The sequence below is a fragment of the Anoplopoma fimbria genome, chromosome 8 (genome assembly GCF_027596085.1).
Source record: "Anoplopoma fimbria isolate UVic2021 breed Golden Eagle Sablefish chromosome 8, Afim_UVic_2022, whole genome shotgun sequence".
NCBI classification, from domain to species: Eukaryota; Metazoa; Chordata; class Actinopteri; order Perciformes; family Anoplopomatidae; genus Anoplopoma; species Anoplopoma fimbria.
In genome coordinates, this window is record NC_072456.1 from 9,956,783 (window position 1) to 9,972,773 (window position 15,991).

The window sequence follows — 15,991 nt, forward strand, 5'->3', positions numbered from 1 at the left end:
GAAAATCTCAATGGACCGAGCCACAGTAGTATTGCTTTAGCTCTTATCAGAACACCTGTGCAAGCAACAGTTTGCAAAAAACAAACACAAATAAAAGAAGAAGCAGTAATGAACTATCAACAGTGTTTTCTTTACAGGAAGAAGAAAAAAAAAATCAGTGGTATACTGTAGAAAATTGTCCATTTGGAGAAATAATCCCTGTATGTTCGTAAGAGAGAATTCAGAATGTGGTTTATCAACAATATTTATATTAATCATAAACTTTTAGAGCTGTCTGTCCAGGCCCCAAGGAGAGCGCCGCTCTAGAAAGCTGCAGCTCTATATATGTACACAAGGCAGAAAGTCTTAAGTTATTAAATTCTGTACACTGGAGGCAAAAATACCTGCAGAACAGAAGACAGCAGAAGAGAATAAAACAGAAAACAGCGATCGAAAGAGAAGAACAGAACAGAAGATACAAGTCAAAAGAAGAGAACAGAGTAAAAGACAACAGACAAGAGAACGACGCAATGAAGAACACGGAAAGTGAATCATGTGCTACACCAAGCAAATGATTAAATATCTAACATGGAAAGCAAAATAAAAGGCAGTGGAGGAAAGCTAAAATACAAAAACTAACTTTTCAGACTGATCAGATGATGACTGCCTAATTAACAACCACAAAATTCAAACTGCAGCAGCCCTGTAGGAACTCAAAGAGTCCTCTTGTGGTCCGTCCAGACGTCGATCAGGTCCCTGACCGCTGGCAGACAGAAGAGCCGATATGTTTCCTATGGTACATTTGGCACTAGTATTTGCCTTTGGTCCAGCAATAGGCAAATAAATGTCTGTGTTTTCCCCTTAAAAAGGTAAAAAAGGCGGCTCATTTTTCAGTTCCACAAGCCTCCAGCGGAGGGCAGGTGGGGTGGCGTGGGATGGCGATGAGCAGAGTAGAGAAGCGTTGTTGTGTTTTTTGTTTGTTTGTTTTGTTATAAAACTATTTCTAGCAAGTGCTGCTGTCTCTCAGAACCACCAAGTCCACCGTCCGCTGGAAACTCTTCAGCAGAGAGACGGCTGTCTCGTGCTCCATGTGTAAAAAACTATGTCCGTTAGCCTGCAAGGCAAACACGCAGCACGGTCAACAGCATGTGTGTGTGTGTGCATGTATGTATAGAGGTATGTGTGCTGCAGTATTCCCATACATATGTCTATGTGTGTGTGTGTGTGTGTGTGTGTGTGTGTGTGTGTGTGTGTGTGTGTGTGGAGGGATGGAGGGTCACTGCCATCATTATCTCAGTAACACATCACTGTTGGGGAAAAGAGAGAGAAGAGGAGGAGCTACACAGTCATGCTGTAGAGAGAGAGAAGGGGTAAAGACAAAAAGGGCTTTTAGATGAGCTCATCCAGCTAAACTGTACATCTGTGGAGAGAAGATGAAGGGGGAGGAGAGGGGGAGTAAAACATGAAAGGAAGGGGGGGGGGTCAATCTGTCATGGTAAAGCGCTGGCATCTCATTTTGACCTCACAGTACAATCCTCCCGCTTGCTTTTGACTTTACTCTAGCTCTATACTTTGAAATAATAGCTACAAGTACATTTAAATAAAATCAATAATTATGAATTATTTCTGTGGATTGCTTATTGATTCAGTTTGACTGATCTACATGGGAGGTGAAAATTGGTTCAATCGCTTTTTGTTGCCCCTGGAAAAGTATCCTTGCGAGGTTAAACAATGCATCATTTCAGCATTCAATTAATGTTCACTTGTAGCGCACCCACGTTTCTTTTTTCTCAGCTTATATTTCAGAGAAACAATCTAGTCATCTCAATAATAACATACTGTATTTCTTACTGCACACTGCAATGCAGAAATGTTCCGAGTGTTCAGGCCCAAGTCTTATCCAAAGTTACTGTATTAGAAAGAGTTTATTGACCTGAAATGATCTAATTGGCAACCGCCATTGAAGTATAAAGAACACCTTTATTGGCTTGTTATCAGGGCCATAAAAACCCATGTGTATGCCAACCATTGATTGTTTAACCTTTGTACTCTCTACCTTTCATTCCTGTTGTTCTGAAATGTTCTTTGTAATGTGTTTTATGATAACCCCGATGACAGGTACAAGCAGAAACTCTTTGGTTAACTTAACAATTAAACAATATTTAAGTGGTAGCCATGATCAGCACTGCAGTCCAACAGTTGTCACAACTGACGCTGCATGATTACGAAGCTTAACGTTAGTTCAGCCTTGATTTCCTACAAAATGGCTTTCAAATCATTTCCCCAGTCTCATAGTAATAGTCAGAATAATAGTGTAAACGACGTATTGGTTTAGGCTTCTAAAATACTTTGGCTTTTAGGGTTCGTCTGGCTAATGATGGATGATAAAGCGGTTTGGAGGGGGATGGAGGTCATGCCTGATTTCAGCATCAACAGCTACACACAGAGGCTGAACAAACAGGTGGGAAAATGCTGAAGTCTGACACAATCTAGTTTTGTAAGAAAACACCAGTGGGTGAGCTTGTGATCACTGGCTCGATCACTGTGGAAAATAAGTGTTGGTGCGTCACTGAAGAATAGAAAATGTCCAGCTAACTGTAGCAAAGAAAAGAGCACCCATCTTCCTACTTAATGCTCTGCCTCTGTGTTTATTAAACAAGGGAGGGCTTAGGGAGGGAGAGCGGTCAGGATGCGGCTGTTTCTGGCCCAGTTGGTGACGAGTGAGAGGACGTTACCTGCAGAATCTTGTCTCCGGGCTGCAGGGCGGAGGCGGCGGGCCCGTCATGCTGTACCCTAGTAACAAAGATACCCTATAAGTCAAAATGATACACCGTTAGGACGACACAGGGACACGATGGTTTAGAATCTTTGCCTTTCTCATTCTCATTTCAATATCCAACCCCCCCCAAAAAAATCACATTACTGCCAAAAATATACCGGCAGTTTACCAATGCATTCTCTTTGTTCTAAATTTAGAGAGGCATGCAATTCATGATGAAATCTAGTTGAAATTTAAAGTACTTTGGATTACTTACTTTTGGCATATGTCTCATTTATTTACAGATGCCGAGTATAACATTCCTTCCAAAAAGACATAGATTACACATGTCAAAATGGTTTATAGGCTATTTATACAGATAAGAAATGTGATATTAGAAGAGAGAGAAATATATATATATATGGTAAGTACACTGTATAAAGAATAGGGCAAGAAGAATAGGTGTGGGATGGGTACTGACTAGGGGGAAGAAGTAGGTAGGGGGAAGGTCAGAAGATTTTTCACCCCCCATATATTCCCTCAATAACCCAAGGCAGAGATTTTAAAAACACCAACATCTTTTCACTGAGAGCTGAAAGATGTTTTTGAACACAGAAAAGTGTGGGACGATGCAGTTGTGTCGACTCAACGTGGTTCAACAGGTTGTGCACGTGTTGAACGGTGAGCTTGACAGATAAAGTTAACAATACGATGTAGTTGTGACAGTGCAGTGGCACCTTCATACCACAGTCTATGGGTGAATGCAAGAACAAACACATATATTGCGTGTGAAAGAGTTGTATTAGAAGCATTAGTTTAGTTACCAGTTATGGTGGCACTGGCATTTATACAGTGAGCCTCATATATGTATACAATCTAATAATTTAGATTATGTGGCTATGACATGGTTTCATTTTGTATGCAAAGTCGTGCATATATGCCTTGTTTGCCAACTTGCTAACATACTTTAAACACCAATTGTTATGTGGTCAGTTAATTTACTACTTTACTATACAGGTACTGAGAAAGTGGAATATGGAGCTCACTGTACATTACTAATGTGTTTGTTAGCAGCTGAAAATTGTGTAGCGTTTGTCATAACAGTTAAACACACTATAAAGCCGTTGCACACAAAGCTGCAGTGCCCTGCAAAAACCTTCCATCAAAATTTCAGATTTTATCAGAAATTTTGAAAAATATATCTATATTTCAGGACAATATTGGGGATGAGGTTTTTGCAGCTCAGTGATAACCTATATACAGTTTTCTTTTCAAGATGACAGTTAATAAGTATGTTATCAACAGCAGCTCAGTGTGCAAAGACAGCATATTTATCCACATCAGGAACAGAAAATTGGATTTTTAAACGTTATTGACCGGGATTTGACAAAAAAAATCCATGTTCTGCTCCTTAAAACCCTGTCTTCTGTTCTAAAGCCGAGTCTTAGAAGGTAATACATCAAAGCCCAGGATCCCACTCTGGTCAATACAGGAACTGAGTCACAGTCTCCACCTGCTGAATTCCTAATTAGCCAGAGGTGAAATTGACCCAGTGGCTAAGAAAGACACAGCTAGTCTCTAAAGTCAAACTTAGACTTTAAACTCATTTTCTTTTCTTTTTTTTTTTTTTTAGAAACCTGGTAATGGCCTGTGGCAGGTTTTAAGAACTTGAAAAGGTAAACAAATGATTGAGGGATCTAAACTTTTAAACAACTTGTCAGACACAACGTAATAAGGGAACTGTTTTGAGAATAATGTTTTGTAAATTATCAATCTATTGGAATTAGTTCTATACAAGAAAAGAAAGCACCAAGAAATTATCCTTTCAAATTTAGCAAAAGTACAAGAAGGAGATACATATTTTTGTTTGAATTTGAATGTGAATAACAGGTTTTTAAAATAATTTTAGCCCAATATTGATATGATTATTGCTAATTTATTTCTTGTTTACAGTAAAAAAAATATATAAAAAAATGTTATAAAAAGGATATTGTTATATACATTTACAAACTATACAAAACTAAACTTTTCTGTCAAGTTTATGAAGTTTTTGAAATCTGCACTTTTTCATGGTGAAATATTGATGGATGTGTTCATCCATTATAAAAGAGGACAGAGAAGTATGTATATAAGCCATAAAAGCCTTATATACAGAAAAAAAGGAAAACAGAAAAGAGAAGATCTTTTGTTGAATTTGAGCAGAAATAACATAATTTACAATTTAAACTTACAATTTGAAGCCAATTTGAGGATGATACTGTTCCAATTGTATTTTAGTATTTTACAAATATAAAGACCACAAATTAATCTAGACTACAAGTGTGTTCTTCTAGCCCAAATAAATTGATGGGTGCAAACAACAGGCTAACCACAAGGGGACGCCACAGTCCTGTTGTACAGCCGTGGCTGTAGTCGGCTCGAGGGATCAAATCCACAGATGTATAATTTATCAGTCATGCTGTTTTGAGTCACAGTCCTTTGAACTATTTAAACTCTGGTTCAATTTAGCCTTAAGTCTGCCCTTAATTTACATTCAAAGGAAATGTAAACAATTTATGTAGTCTTAAACCTAGTAATGTCTACTGTTTGACTGGAATAGTCACAAATATATATATTTATATATATATATATATATATATATATATATGCAGACAAACCAAAACAGTTCTAAGAAGTAGGTCAGAAAAGATGATCAAACCAAAATCAAAGGATTCTGCATTTGTTTGAGCTAAAGCTGCTGACAAATCGGCCCTGAGATGACAATCATTGAAAATAACATGAAAGAAACGTTCGTCTGCGTATGCAAGACGCCTCACGAGTGTGGATGGAAGTAACAAGAGGCCCAGAGTAAGAACAAGGTGATTAAGTTGTCTTTTTTTGTATCATGATAACCCTGGCTGAGGTCAAATATCTTCCACGAGTGTGACCCAGTGGGGGCCTCGTATGTGGGGTCTGAGCAGACAGAGTTCATCACACACCACATTTAGGACGTCTAAATGCACATTTCACAGTAGAACATTTACATTTGAACCATACATACTCCCGTGACTCAGTCAAAAATCTAAAAAAATTTTCACTTTATGATGGTAAAGGTAAAGGTTTTACTTTAATGTGAAATATTGAGAAGTATTCTTCAATTCACCCATTAATCCGTATTAAAATGGATGGTTATGTCTATATATAGACCTACAGTGTACCTTGCTCCTGTATAAATATACTCTATGTAAAATATCATTACTTGACTAAATATGTTGGAGAATCCCTTGGGGGCATTAATAATGGACAGGGGGCAGCTGGAGAAGCTTTATGGATACAAGTAGACGTGGTAATTATTAAATAACTGTACGTGTCAGCAACTGAGTCACTACTTGTCTACTCCAAACTTAAGTTAAATGATGAATTGACAGTTTCTATATCATCACTTCACACCCCCGACTTAATTAATTCAACATTTGTCACATGGGCTGCGCGGAGGCCAACTGTTTTAAAGCTCTCTTATTCTAGGCTTTCTATTTATAGACCAGCTGTCGCGTCAGTTACTCAACATCTGAATAACAGTCAGTAAAATCTGCAATGCTTTCCATCCCGAGATCAAAGTGTTGAACATCTAAAATCACCCACGGTGTCCCAGAACTAAAGCAGCCTTCCGAAAATAGCTGTCAGAGCTCCGTGAGCAGCCTCGCTCCTTTAGACTGACTATAGCAGCATGTTTCTAGGACAGACTGCCATGTGCAGGAGGCCTGGGGGATCTGCAACCCCAACAGGCTCTCAGCACAGGCACACACTGACAAGATCAGTCAAACCCAGAAGTAGAAATGAAAAAAAGGGTTTGGCATGTCTTATAATAAGACATCATGTGTACATGTGGGCATAAATCTATTTCTAAATACGGAAATATTCAAGTTTGTTGCCATAACTTAATTTTCCAAGAGATCTATTAGTGATGAGCACACTGAAAAAATGAACCAAACAAACTAGTAATATGTGCATGCATAGTGTGAGTGTCAGGTATCAAAAGTATCACTTGTACTATCATTCTTAATTATATAGTTTACCAAACTCTGGTAAACTAAGTTTCTATCCTGTTTGGTGATGCTAATAAGAAGATCTAATATTTCAAGAGGTTCAGTTTTAATATATTTGATCAGCACTTTAGGTTTCTTTCCCTCTTCAAATTCATAAACTTCATTTAAACTGATGTTTTACCAAAAGTCTGTAGTTTAAGATCACAGACTCAGAGAGTCTCAAAGTTTAACCAAGTCAACCGCTGCCTCACAGACAGACGGACAGACCAAACACTGCGGTAACGAGCAGCAGTTTCCATGGCAACTCTGAGGTAAAGCCGGGGATGCTGTGATAGGCTGGCAGGCCGGGGTCGGGTCGTACCATGTCGGACGGTTTGAAGGGGTTCCCCTGGCCGCTGATGCCACCAGAGATACTGAAACCAAGACCAGGGTTCTTCTCTATTCTCACACACAACTACAGAGAGAGAGGAGGGGGATAAAAAAAAGAAAGACAGAAAAGAAAGAAAGACAAGTGACAGTGAAATACAAATTTCTACACAAGCATAGAGTGTGTCGAGAAGATGTACAACGATGGAGGAGTGCTTTCATGCAGTGTGACACGCTTTGGCAGCTATATTGGAGGTCTTCAGTTCTCTGGCAACCACAATTGAGCCACAAATATCCTTGTCAGAGTTTTTCTATTCGGCATAATGAGAGCCATCGCATACTAGCAAGTGAAAAACAAAACCCTGCAGGAAGATCAGCTGATCGTGGTGGTGTGAATGACTTCATGTTCATAGCTAAACTGGTACAGTGATCTCCATCTGTGAGATATCTCAGATTTAGAACAACGCCTCAGTGGCTTTTTCTAGACCTGCTTCTTCCCACAAACTGTTGCAGTCAGGTGGCTAAAATTAACCCAACATGTCCCAGTAATTTTTATATTTTGTGTGCTTTGATTGAGTTTACAGCTTCATAACCTAACCATCGGGTCCCGATCTGACTAGTTAGTTAACGTTAACCACAACCGTCTCTGCAAACTTGGTTTTGCTGGTTTGTTTTCCGACAAAGCCATTTACATCAAGCATTATTTCTCTTTCACCACTGTTATTTTTTGTGTGCATAAGTCTTAAAGTGTTTTACTCTTTATATCTGTTCTGTTTTTTTAATATTTGCAGTATACTGTAACTACACCAACAACACTGGTATCCTTTGTTTTGTATTTAGCCATCATTTCAGCACAGCCCATTTTCGAACAGACCTCCAAGATAGTGTGGGACGTGGGTTCTGAGGACAAACAGATGGACAGACAGACAGATACCTGTTCCTGGAAACCATCCGTGCTCTTCTGGCCTTTCGTCTGCAACAGGCAGCGAGCGCTCTGAGGCCGTGGGTTGGTGTGAGTCATGACAACCTGATTACTATGGACCATGCCCTGGTTACTATGGGACATGCCCTGGTTACTATGGGACATGCCCTGGTTACTATGGGACATGCCCTGGTTACTATGGGACATGCCCTGGTTGCTATGGACCATGCCCTGGTTGCTATGGACCATGCCCTGGTTGCTATGGACCATGCCCTGGTTGCCGTGGTACTGCGGGTTGGTGGCGGGCTGATGGGATGTGTGGGAAGAATGGGGGTTGTACTGGGGCTGGTTCCCAGATGGGGACAGAGCCATGGGCAGGCCGGCGCCGGGGTAACCCTGTCCAGGGGCGGAATGGCCTGGAGGGAAGAAAAAAAAAAAAAAGAAACTGGTAACACTCTTAAATAAACTACCTTTAACTGATTAATTAAAGGGCTGGTGATTTGAAACACATGGTAGAAATGTTATAATGTTATACCCACCGACCTCAGGTTTCAAAGTGGAATGAAATTAATCCAACTTTTATTGCTACAGTAGCTTAAACTGAATTTAAAACAAATAAAACAAACAAACATATGGGTAAGCTAAGCGGCTAACGAATGCTAATGGTAATGGCCTACGCTGTTGGTGTTTTGTGACCCTCGATTGAATCACTCTTTAATTGACAGTTTATAAACGATTATGCTACATCTGTTTCCAATTTTTTACAGTGATTGGATCTGACGGCTTAATTGGATGACTGCTTGTAACCCCAATAATTACATTTTCTACATTACAACTCAAAGTGGTATCAAACTCCTTGTTCAACCCCGAAATACATCTTTTCGGGCTACAAATTGAATTTATTACCATTTACCTTGAGGCATGTTGCCTTGGTACTGCCCAGGCCCCCCAGAGGGAACAACTGACAGGGGCATTCCCGGTTGGTATTGGCCCCCTTTGTTCATCATCCCGTCGTAGCCCTGCTGCACGACTACACGGTGAGGCGTAGTGGAAGAGGAAGAGGAGGAGGAAGTGACGATCATGGTGTTGTGTGACTGGTGGGAGGGGTTGTGCGAGTGGGCACTCTGTGGACAGCCGAGGGGCAAGTTAGAGACATTGAAAACTCTTAAGCACACAGACACACCATGATCGTGGAGAGATGATTATTTATTTGCATTTATAAGACTTTATCACAATATCCTTTCTTCCTTCCAAGCCACAAGAACCCTACCATCTATAGGCTGGATAAAACCACAGAAACCTAAGACTAAAAGGTTCACTGGTCAGCTCTTACCTTTTTCATGAGGTTGTCCGGTGGGACGTCCCTCCTGCCAAGTGAGTAGGGAGCCCACTGGTTTCCCCCTGTCAGCCCCTCCTGATCATTATCCAGCATGGCAGCCTGCTGAGATGGGGTCTGAAAGAGACAATGACCATAACTAAAAATGAACATTTAACTTAAATAATTAACTCATGTATCAACCTTTACCTGCCTGAGTTTCAGACAGGTTAATATGGATGTCATGTGAGATTATGTTGTTTTTAAGTATGAATACCAAAGAGCTGTAACAGTAAATAGAAGGTGAAGTAATATATTGCGCAATGTTACCACCAATCTACATGGTGTGATGACTGGTGCAGTTGTTAAATACTGTATCAGAATAGAAAGTTGTTTTTGTATTTCAAGAGCTTCTCATTTAAAGCTCCTGAGAATTTGGATTAATTTCTCTGCAACAAAATAATTATTCCTGATTAAATAAGACAACAATTTAAAAGGTAAAAAAATCCTTCAGGTATTATTCATTAATATGTTCACACAAAAAAAAAATTCTGATAATGTTTCATCAGGACTGTGTGAGCTTGGTTTAATTAGATTTGATTGCCCCAACAACTGTCATCACATTCTGATTGAAATGTTGCTGAATCCTGATTGGCTCTTACAAGCATGTGACAACACTTTTGGGGAACTGGGCCCTGCCTACTTTAAACCATTAAGAGCAGCAAAGAGAAAAAATAAATACTGAAATCTCTTATGTGAAATAATTAAAACTGTTCAAATAGCAGCACATTACCCGCAGTAAGAATGATGTTTGAGAAACCAAGTTATCAAAAGCCTTTAAAGGTGTTCCCAGTCCAAAACGGTGAGTATTTTTTGTATCAGGTGGCACAGTATAAATTGCTGAATGTGGTGTAGACATACATTGCCCAACAGCTCCACGTGTCAGACAACAAGTACATTGACAGAATACAGTAGAGTACTTTATAGGATGGTGCAGACAAATGTTAGCTGCTTCCATCCTTGTTGTTTTGGGAACCTTGAAATATGGAAAGTGTGTTATAGTTGAATCCAAACTCAGAAAATACCAATCAATCATCAGAATTGAATTGAAGAAGTGTCTGCCACTCACATCGAGAATGATTTGTGGGATTTGAACGCCAAATACCCAGTTCATCGATGTTAACAGCTTGAGGTAGTCGACAAGGTAATCGTAATAATCTAAATTATAACACCAATAATACCACACGTTTAAATAATAGTTCATGGTTGCTGTAGTTGAGTGAACAGGCAGTGGCAGCTAGTTATTAAAGACAATAGCTAGTGTGCAGTGATAACAGCAGTACCAGGGGTTACCAGTACCAGAGGGATACTCACAGCGTTAGCAGATGGAGGAGGAGGTAGTGGCAGCCAGCGGCCAGCAGGGGGCTCATGCTTAGTGTTATTGTAAAGATTAAAGTTCAAAGTGCTGCTGCGCCCCTGGCCGTGACCCCCGCCCTGACAGAGCATGCCCAGCGTGAGCGTGTTGTGCTTTAGGACACCACTCTGATTGGAGGAGACAACATCACATGACATGGGTGAATGCAGGGGGGATGGGGGGGCGGAGCCCACACAGCAGGCCGCAGCGTGGTGATAACACACTGTAAGCTCCACATACAAATAAACAACAAACAATAACAATGGTAAAACAACAACAACATCAAGAGTGCAGAGCTGCTGAAAGCACAGAGAAATGTTAGCTTGTGATCGGTCAATACAGACAGAGAACATTGTGTCATACAAGCAACAACAGGTGGATCGAGTCATTGTAGCATTAGTGTGTAAGTTTTTAAATTACCTACGTAGTTACATGTGTGGATATTTAAACAAACAATTAGCCCAATCCCTACTGATAACGATAATGTCTTTCAATGCTTCATTTTAGCACCATCACACAGCTCCGTCCAAAGGTCAATGACAACTTTTTTAACATTTCTTGCAAAAAGTTAGATAAGAAGATTAATAGTAATATCATGTTTTTACAGTAAATATGAAGCTGGAGCCCGGACTCAAAGACTAGAAAACATTTAGCCTGCCAAATATAAATTAGTATTCCTATGAGCACCTCTAAAGTTCCTTAATACATTTGAATTCTCTTGGTGATTTTTCATTTGTCAAATATGATTTTAACAAACGTCACAGGGTCAGACTCTAATTTGTGGAATTGTATTTTAGGACATGTGTGCAGTAGGTCAGGCTGACAGAGCGACAGTGTGGATGGGACACACATGCAGCCGGACACATATCTGGTCGACCTTACAACACAGACTTACACGGATACAGACAGAGAGGGCTTCCGTATGTGTGTGTGTGTGTGTGTGTGTGTGTGTGTTTCTCCCTCTTCAGTGTTTCTGCGTTGCATTGACGTACCCTGTCCAATCGTTTGGCCTCTATGTGCCTAAGTAGCTGTTGCCTCCAATCGGCGGGCATCCTGGAGGTGATGTCTTCAGGCTTCAGTGGTACGCCGGGTCTTACTTTGATGGTGTCATCAGATGGTTTCTCAGGGCAGGTTGCCAGAGTGTAGTCAGGGGGCATTTTCTCCAGCAAGGCAGCCATGGTGGGACGAGCTGACACTGGACGTGCCTGAGGAAGAAAGATTACAATTCGATAATGCCCAAAAGCTAAAGTTGGACCTGATAGCGATACAATTATTTAATTAAGTGTCACACTAGGTAGTTAAGTGTTGTGGTTGTTGCGAGGGTTAAATGGAACGTGAGAATGCCAGGCAGATTAGCATAAAGACTGAAGTAATGCAAACACTGTTTATAATAACAGGTGATGTATATTACAACCTTCACTTTCAGCCCAGTGCTTTGGTGCAATTCGGCAGGAATAAAGACAGTCATACGCGTTCACTATGAGTTTCTTAGTTTCCGTGCTGTGCTCTGTTCTTTTAAGGCTGAATTGTGCCAGATGAGGTGCTTTGCCCATCTGATCAGCATGCTGCTGGACACCTTTCTGTGACTATTTTTGGAAAGTCTGACTTGGGGCAAACCCAGAACATGCTGAGGGGATTATTTATGGACTTAGGGGAATGCCGTGGGATCTGGGGGATATGGCAAAGGACACCTTTGCTACTCTGCTTAGTCTGCTGCTGTAACAACCTGGACCCAGGTAATTGGTGGAAAGTGGAGTCAAGTCATATACACATACTGCAATGCCAGATCCTCAGACCTCTATGACAAATACTGTTTGTTAACCTAGGCTGTTTGTCAGTACCTGTTTCTTTTAAGACAGCTTATCTACAAAGGAAGGGTAACGGAAGGCCGGAGGTCAAGGTTAAAAGAAACCAAAGTTTACTGTTGTAAAGGGGATGAATGCCCATGGTCTCCAGGGTCAAAGTCAAATGTTTTGAACCTCAATCCTGTGATCCAGAAATACAGTATTTCTTTTTTGCCTTTGTTGGTCTGGTTGACTTTTGCAACAGTTTTACTTTACGAGCAGCTTTAAGCCCTTTAAGAGCAGATCACTTGGATTTTGGTGTTTGTAAATTTTTTGATCAAAATAAAACAATGATTTCAAGCCCACAGAAGTGATTAATTTAACTTGAGGGCTAAGGATGATTTAATTTTGAATACAAAGTATAAGTATCAGTGAAATAAAGCTGTTTATTCAAAAAAAGAAGTTGTTTATTGTACTTGTTTCCTACTTGGGAACTGTTGTAGCCATCAGAAAAAGTGAATACCGTTAAAAGACCAGTTATGAGGTGTAGCCCGGTTTTCCAGCATTTCATACCACTATCAAATCAAACCCACCACTGGTTTTGTGTCCAAGTAACAATTCAGAATCTCGACAAAAGACACTGGTTTCTAAAAACTGCACCACAAGAAAGAGGTAGATGAAAAACAGCTAAATAAGCTGGGGCAGTGTGGGTGGGGCATCAAGGCCACTTTGGTTGCACGGCATGCAATTTTCAGAAGTCAGAGGGGCCATGATGGCCATCCATCCGTTTAAATTCCTGCCCTGGTTGCAGCCCTAATTGTCTTAATTGTAATATGACTGTTAACTTAGTTTAAAGAAGTTAGCGGGTTAAAGTTGTACATGGATAAAAAGGCACACAGCTTAAACAGTGATATCAGCTGCTCTACCTGAGATGCTCCATATGTCTCAGTACTGTAGCTCCTTGCAGACAGGGGGCGGCGCTGAGTCAGGCTCTTGGTCGGATAACCAATCATGGGCTTCTTCTGTTCCTGGTAGGTGGTGTAGTCGTCATCGTAGCGACCGTTTCTCTTGTTGTGCATCATCTGGCTCTGGCTGTCGGCCATGTTGGTGAGAGCAGAGTGCTCCATGGGCGTGGAATAGGCCAGAGCCCGACCGTAAAGAGGGGGGTCCGCCTGAAAAGAGGAGAGTTTACAACTATCAGAGACCATGATATTATTCATTTGATTTATTCATTTTTGACAATTTGAAGAAAAACACACACACACACACACACAGTGGTCGAGTGGCATCCCAATGGCCCATGTAATCCCCTTGGCTGTAATCTGTGTCTCTGTGCAGTCAGATTAGTTTACACAGATGTCTTACTTGCTGTCTGTACTGAGCTTCCTGCAGCGCCTCCTGCTGGGCTTCATGGACTCTGCGGAACAAAGCAAGCTCTGTAGAGCTCACCAATGAATCCGCTCTCCTCAAAAATCCTGGCCTGGATCGCTGTGCAGGGATTGGCTGCTGATGCTGGCTGGGCTGACCATCCTGGTTGATCGGCGATTGGGGGAAAGAAAACATCTCAAGCGGAGGATATGCACGATACCGAGGGCTCACCAACTCCTTGGGTAATGTCTTCCCTGGTTGATTGATGTACTCCAAGGCTTTCGATGAGTGGTTGACATAATCTGGTGTGTTGGGGAATGGGGGAGGGACCCTACGGTCCATGGTCACCTGATTGGTCAGAACGGTTACCAGTAAGTCCATGAAAAGTTTTCAGGCATTTTTGTTGTCATAAAAAAAAGGTATTTAGTTTATTTCTCTTAAAGTTAGATATCTAAAAAATGATCTTTAGAGTGACTTAACACCCCCTGAAATCTGAATATCCGTTTATATTGCTGCAGTACACTTCAAAAAAAGCACCAAAACAGCAGACAGACAGTTAGAGACGACTTGGTGAACATAAGGGAGAATTTAGTGGCTAAAGAAACGGATATTTCCCTTGCTGGTGGAGACCAAAACCAGAGCGTAAAGAGAGTGAATATTGGACTTGTATTTACCAGGTTCCAAGAAACTAGACGCAAAATAAAACAATATTGCTCCAAAACTGCTGGATGTGTAATAAGTAAATGTTCACCAAAGGTTATTTCCACAGCCCTCAAGTGGAAATAGGTTGTAAAAAGTAATTGCAGGTTTTAGAAAGAGACGAGCTACTAACCTGGGGGTTGTAGTTGTGGTCAAAGTGGTAGGCCTTGTGCGGGATGGCAGGTTTTTGGTTCTGGTTGCTGCCTCCGTGTCCTGGGAAGATCAGCTCATCGTCTAACATTGGGGCAGACTGTGACCGTGACATGTTGGTCTGCTCCATAGAACCAGGCATCTCTTGGCGGTCCAAACTAGTCTGTTGCTCAATGGATGAACTGTAGCTGTCCACGGGTATACTGTAGCAAGAACAACAAGAGAAATCAGCAACATCTTTGCAGTCACTTGACCCACTGACATGATCACATGTTGGTATTGCTACTGTTTAGAAATACAACAACAAAGCTACCTGTAGACCTTGTAGGAGCCAATGTCGATCTCATCGATGCTCTGTGACTTCTTAAACTTGGATCTTGTCTCCCTCATCATCGGGGAAAGGCGGTCCGAGCTTTTACTCATCACCACGGTTACCTTGTTGCCACCGCTGACACTTAGCTGATCCTTCCTGTTCTGCTCCCCCTGATTGTCGTGGTACGTCCAGCTGCCGGGCAAAGGCCCTGCTCCTTGTTCCAGCCTTGGAGCAAAAAAACAGGTGAAGTGTTATTCTTATGTGAGCCTGAAAAATGACCTGGACTAGAGCAGAGTTACAACAGTAGACAAGTAAAACAGCATCATTATGTCTGGAACAAGGTTGGTGTAAATATTAATGAGATCAGAAATGAAGAGGGGTCCCAGCAGCGTCACTACAACAGCGCATTTTGCAGAAATACTATGCTAGCATATCGACAGGTCCACTGTATGTCTACAGCCAACCTCAGTGGGTTCATAATACAGCAGTCACTCCCCTCACAGTGTGACATTTGACAGTAGGGCTGCAGCTAACAGCTATTGTCATTACAAATTAATCTGTTCATTATTTTGTGATTAATCTATTTTGCATCTAGACCATAAAACTAAAAACAACAAGTATATACAACTGAGAAATTGCTTTACCAGAAAAGCAAAGAGTTATTACGAGAACAGCGGCAAAAACAGCTGCTTGCAAACCTACATGTCCTATATTTGGATTGGCCAATGTTTGGCATTTCTGCTTGATAATGAGCATAAATGTTTGATTCATTATATGTTGATCAACCTTTACATAATCCACAAAATTTTGCCAAAACTGGAAAACTTTTAACACACAGGATCAAGTTATTACAGAGCACTGGATTTACTTACATTATCTACTATATAAACAAAGGAGT

General features: G+C 40.9%; 1 protein-coding gene across 1 annotated transcript in view; it reads right to left on the reverse strand.

The window, feature by feature from the left end:
• Positions 1–982: 982 nt before the first annotated feature.
• lrrc7 (leucine rich repeat containing 7) overlaps positions 983–15,991 on the reverse strand; it is a 37,294-nt gene continuing 22,285 nt past the window's right edge. The window contains exons 21-33 of the mRNA XM_054602942.1: positions 15,094–15,318; positions 14,764–14,983; positions 13,929–14,279; positions 13,490–13,735; positions 11,772–11,984; positions 10,740–10,907; positions 9,384–9,503; positions 8,957–9,174; positions 8,318–8,495; positions 8,063–8,176; positions 7,124–7,216; positions 2,715–2,789; positions 983–1,093 (exon numbers count right to left, since the gene is read on the reverse strand). Coding sequence (XP_054458917.1) covers positions 983–1,093; positions 2,715–2,789; positions 7,124–7,216; positions 8,063–8,176; positions 8,318–8,495; positions 8,957–9,174; positions 9,384–9,503; positions 10,740–10,907; positions 11,772–11,984; positions 13,490–13,735; positions 13,929–14,279; positions 14,764–14,983; positions 15,094–15,318 — 2,332 coding nt within the window. The remainder of the gene's footprint in view (positions 1,094–2,714; positions 2,790–7,123; positions 7,217–8,062; positions 8,177–8,317; positions 8,496–8,956; positions 9,175–9,383; positions 9,504–10,739; positions 10,908–11,771; positions 11,985–13,489; positions 13,736–13,928; positions 14,280–14,763; positions 14,984–15,093; positions 15,319–15,991) is intronic.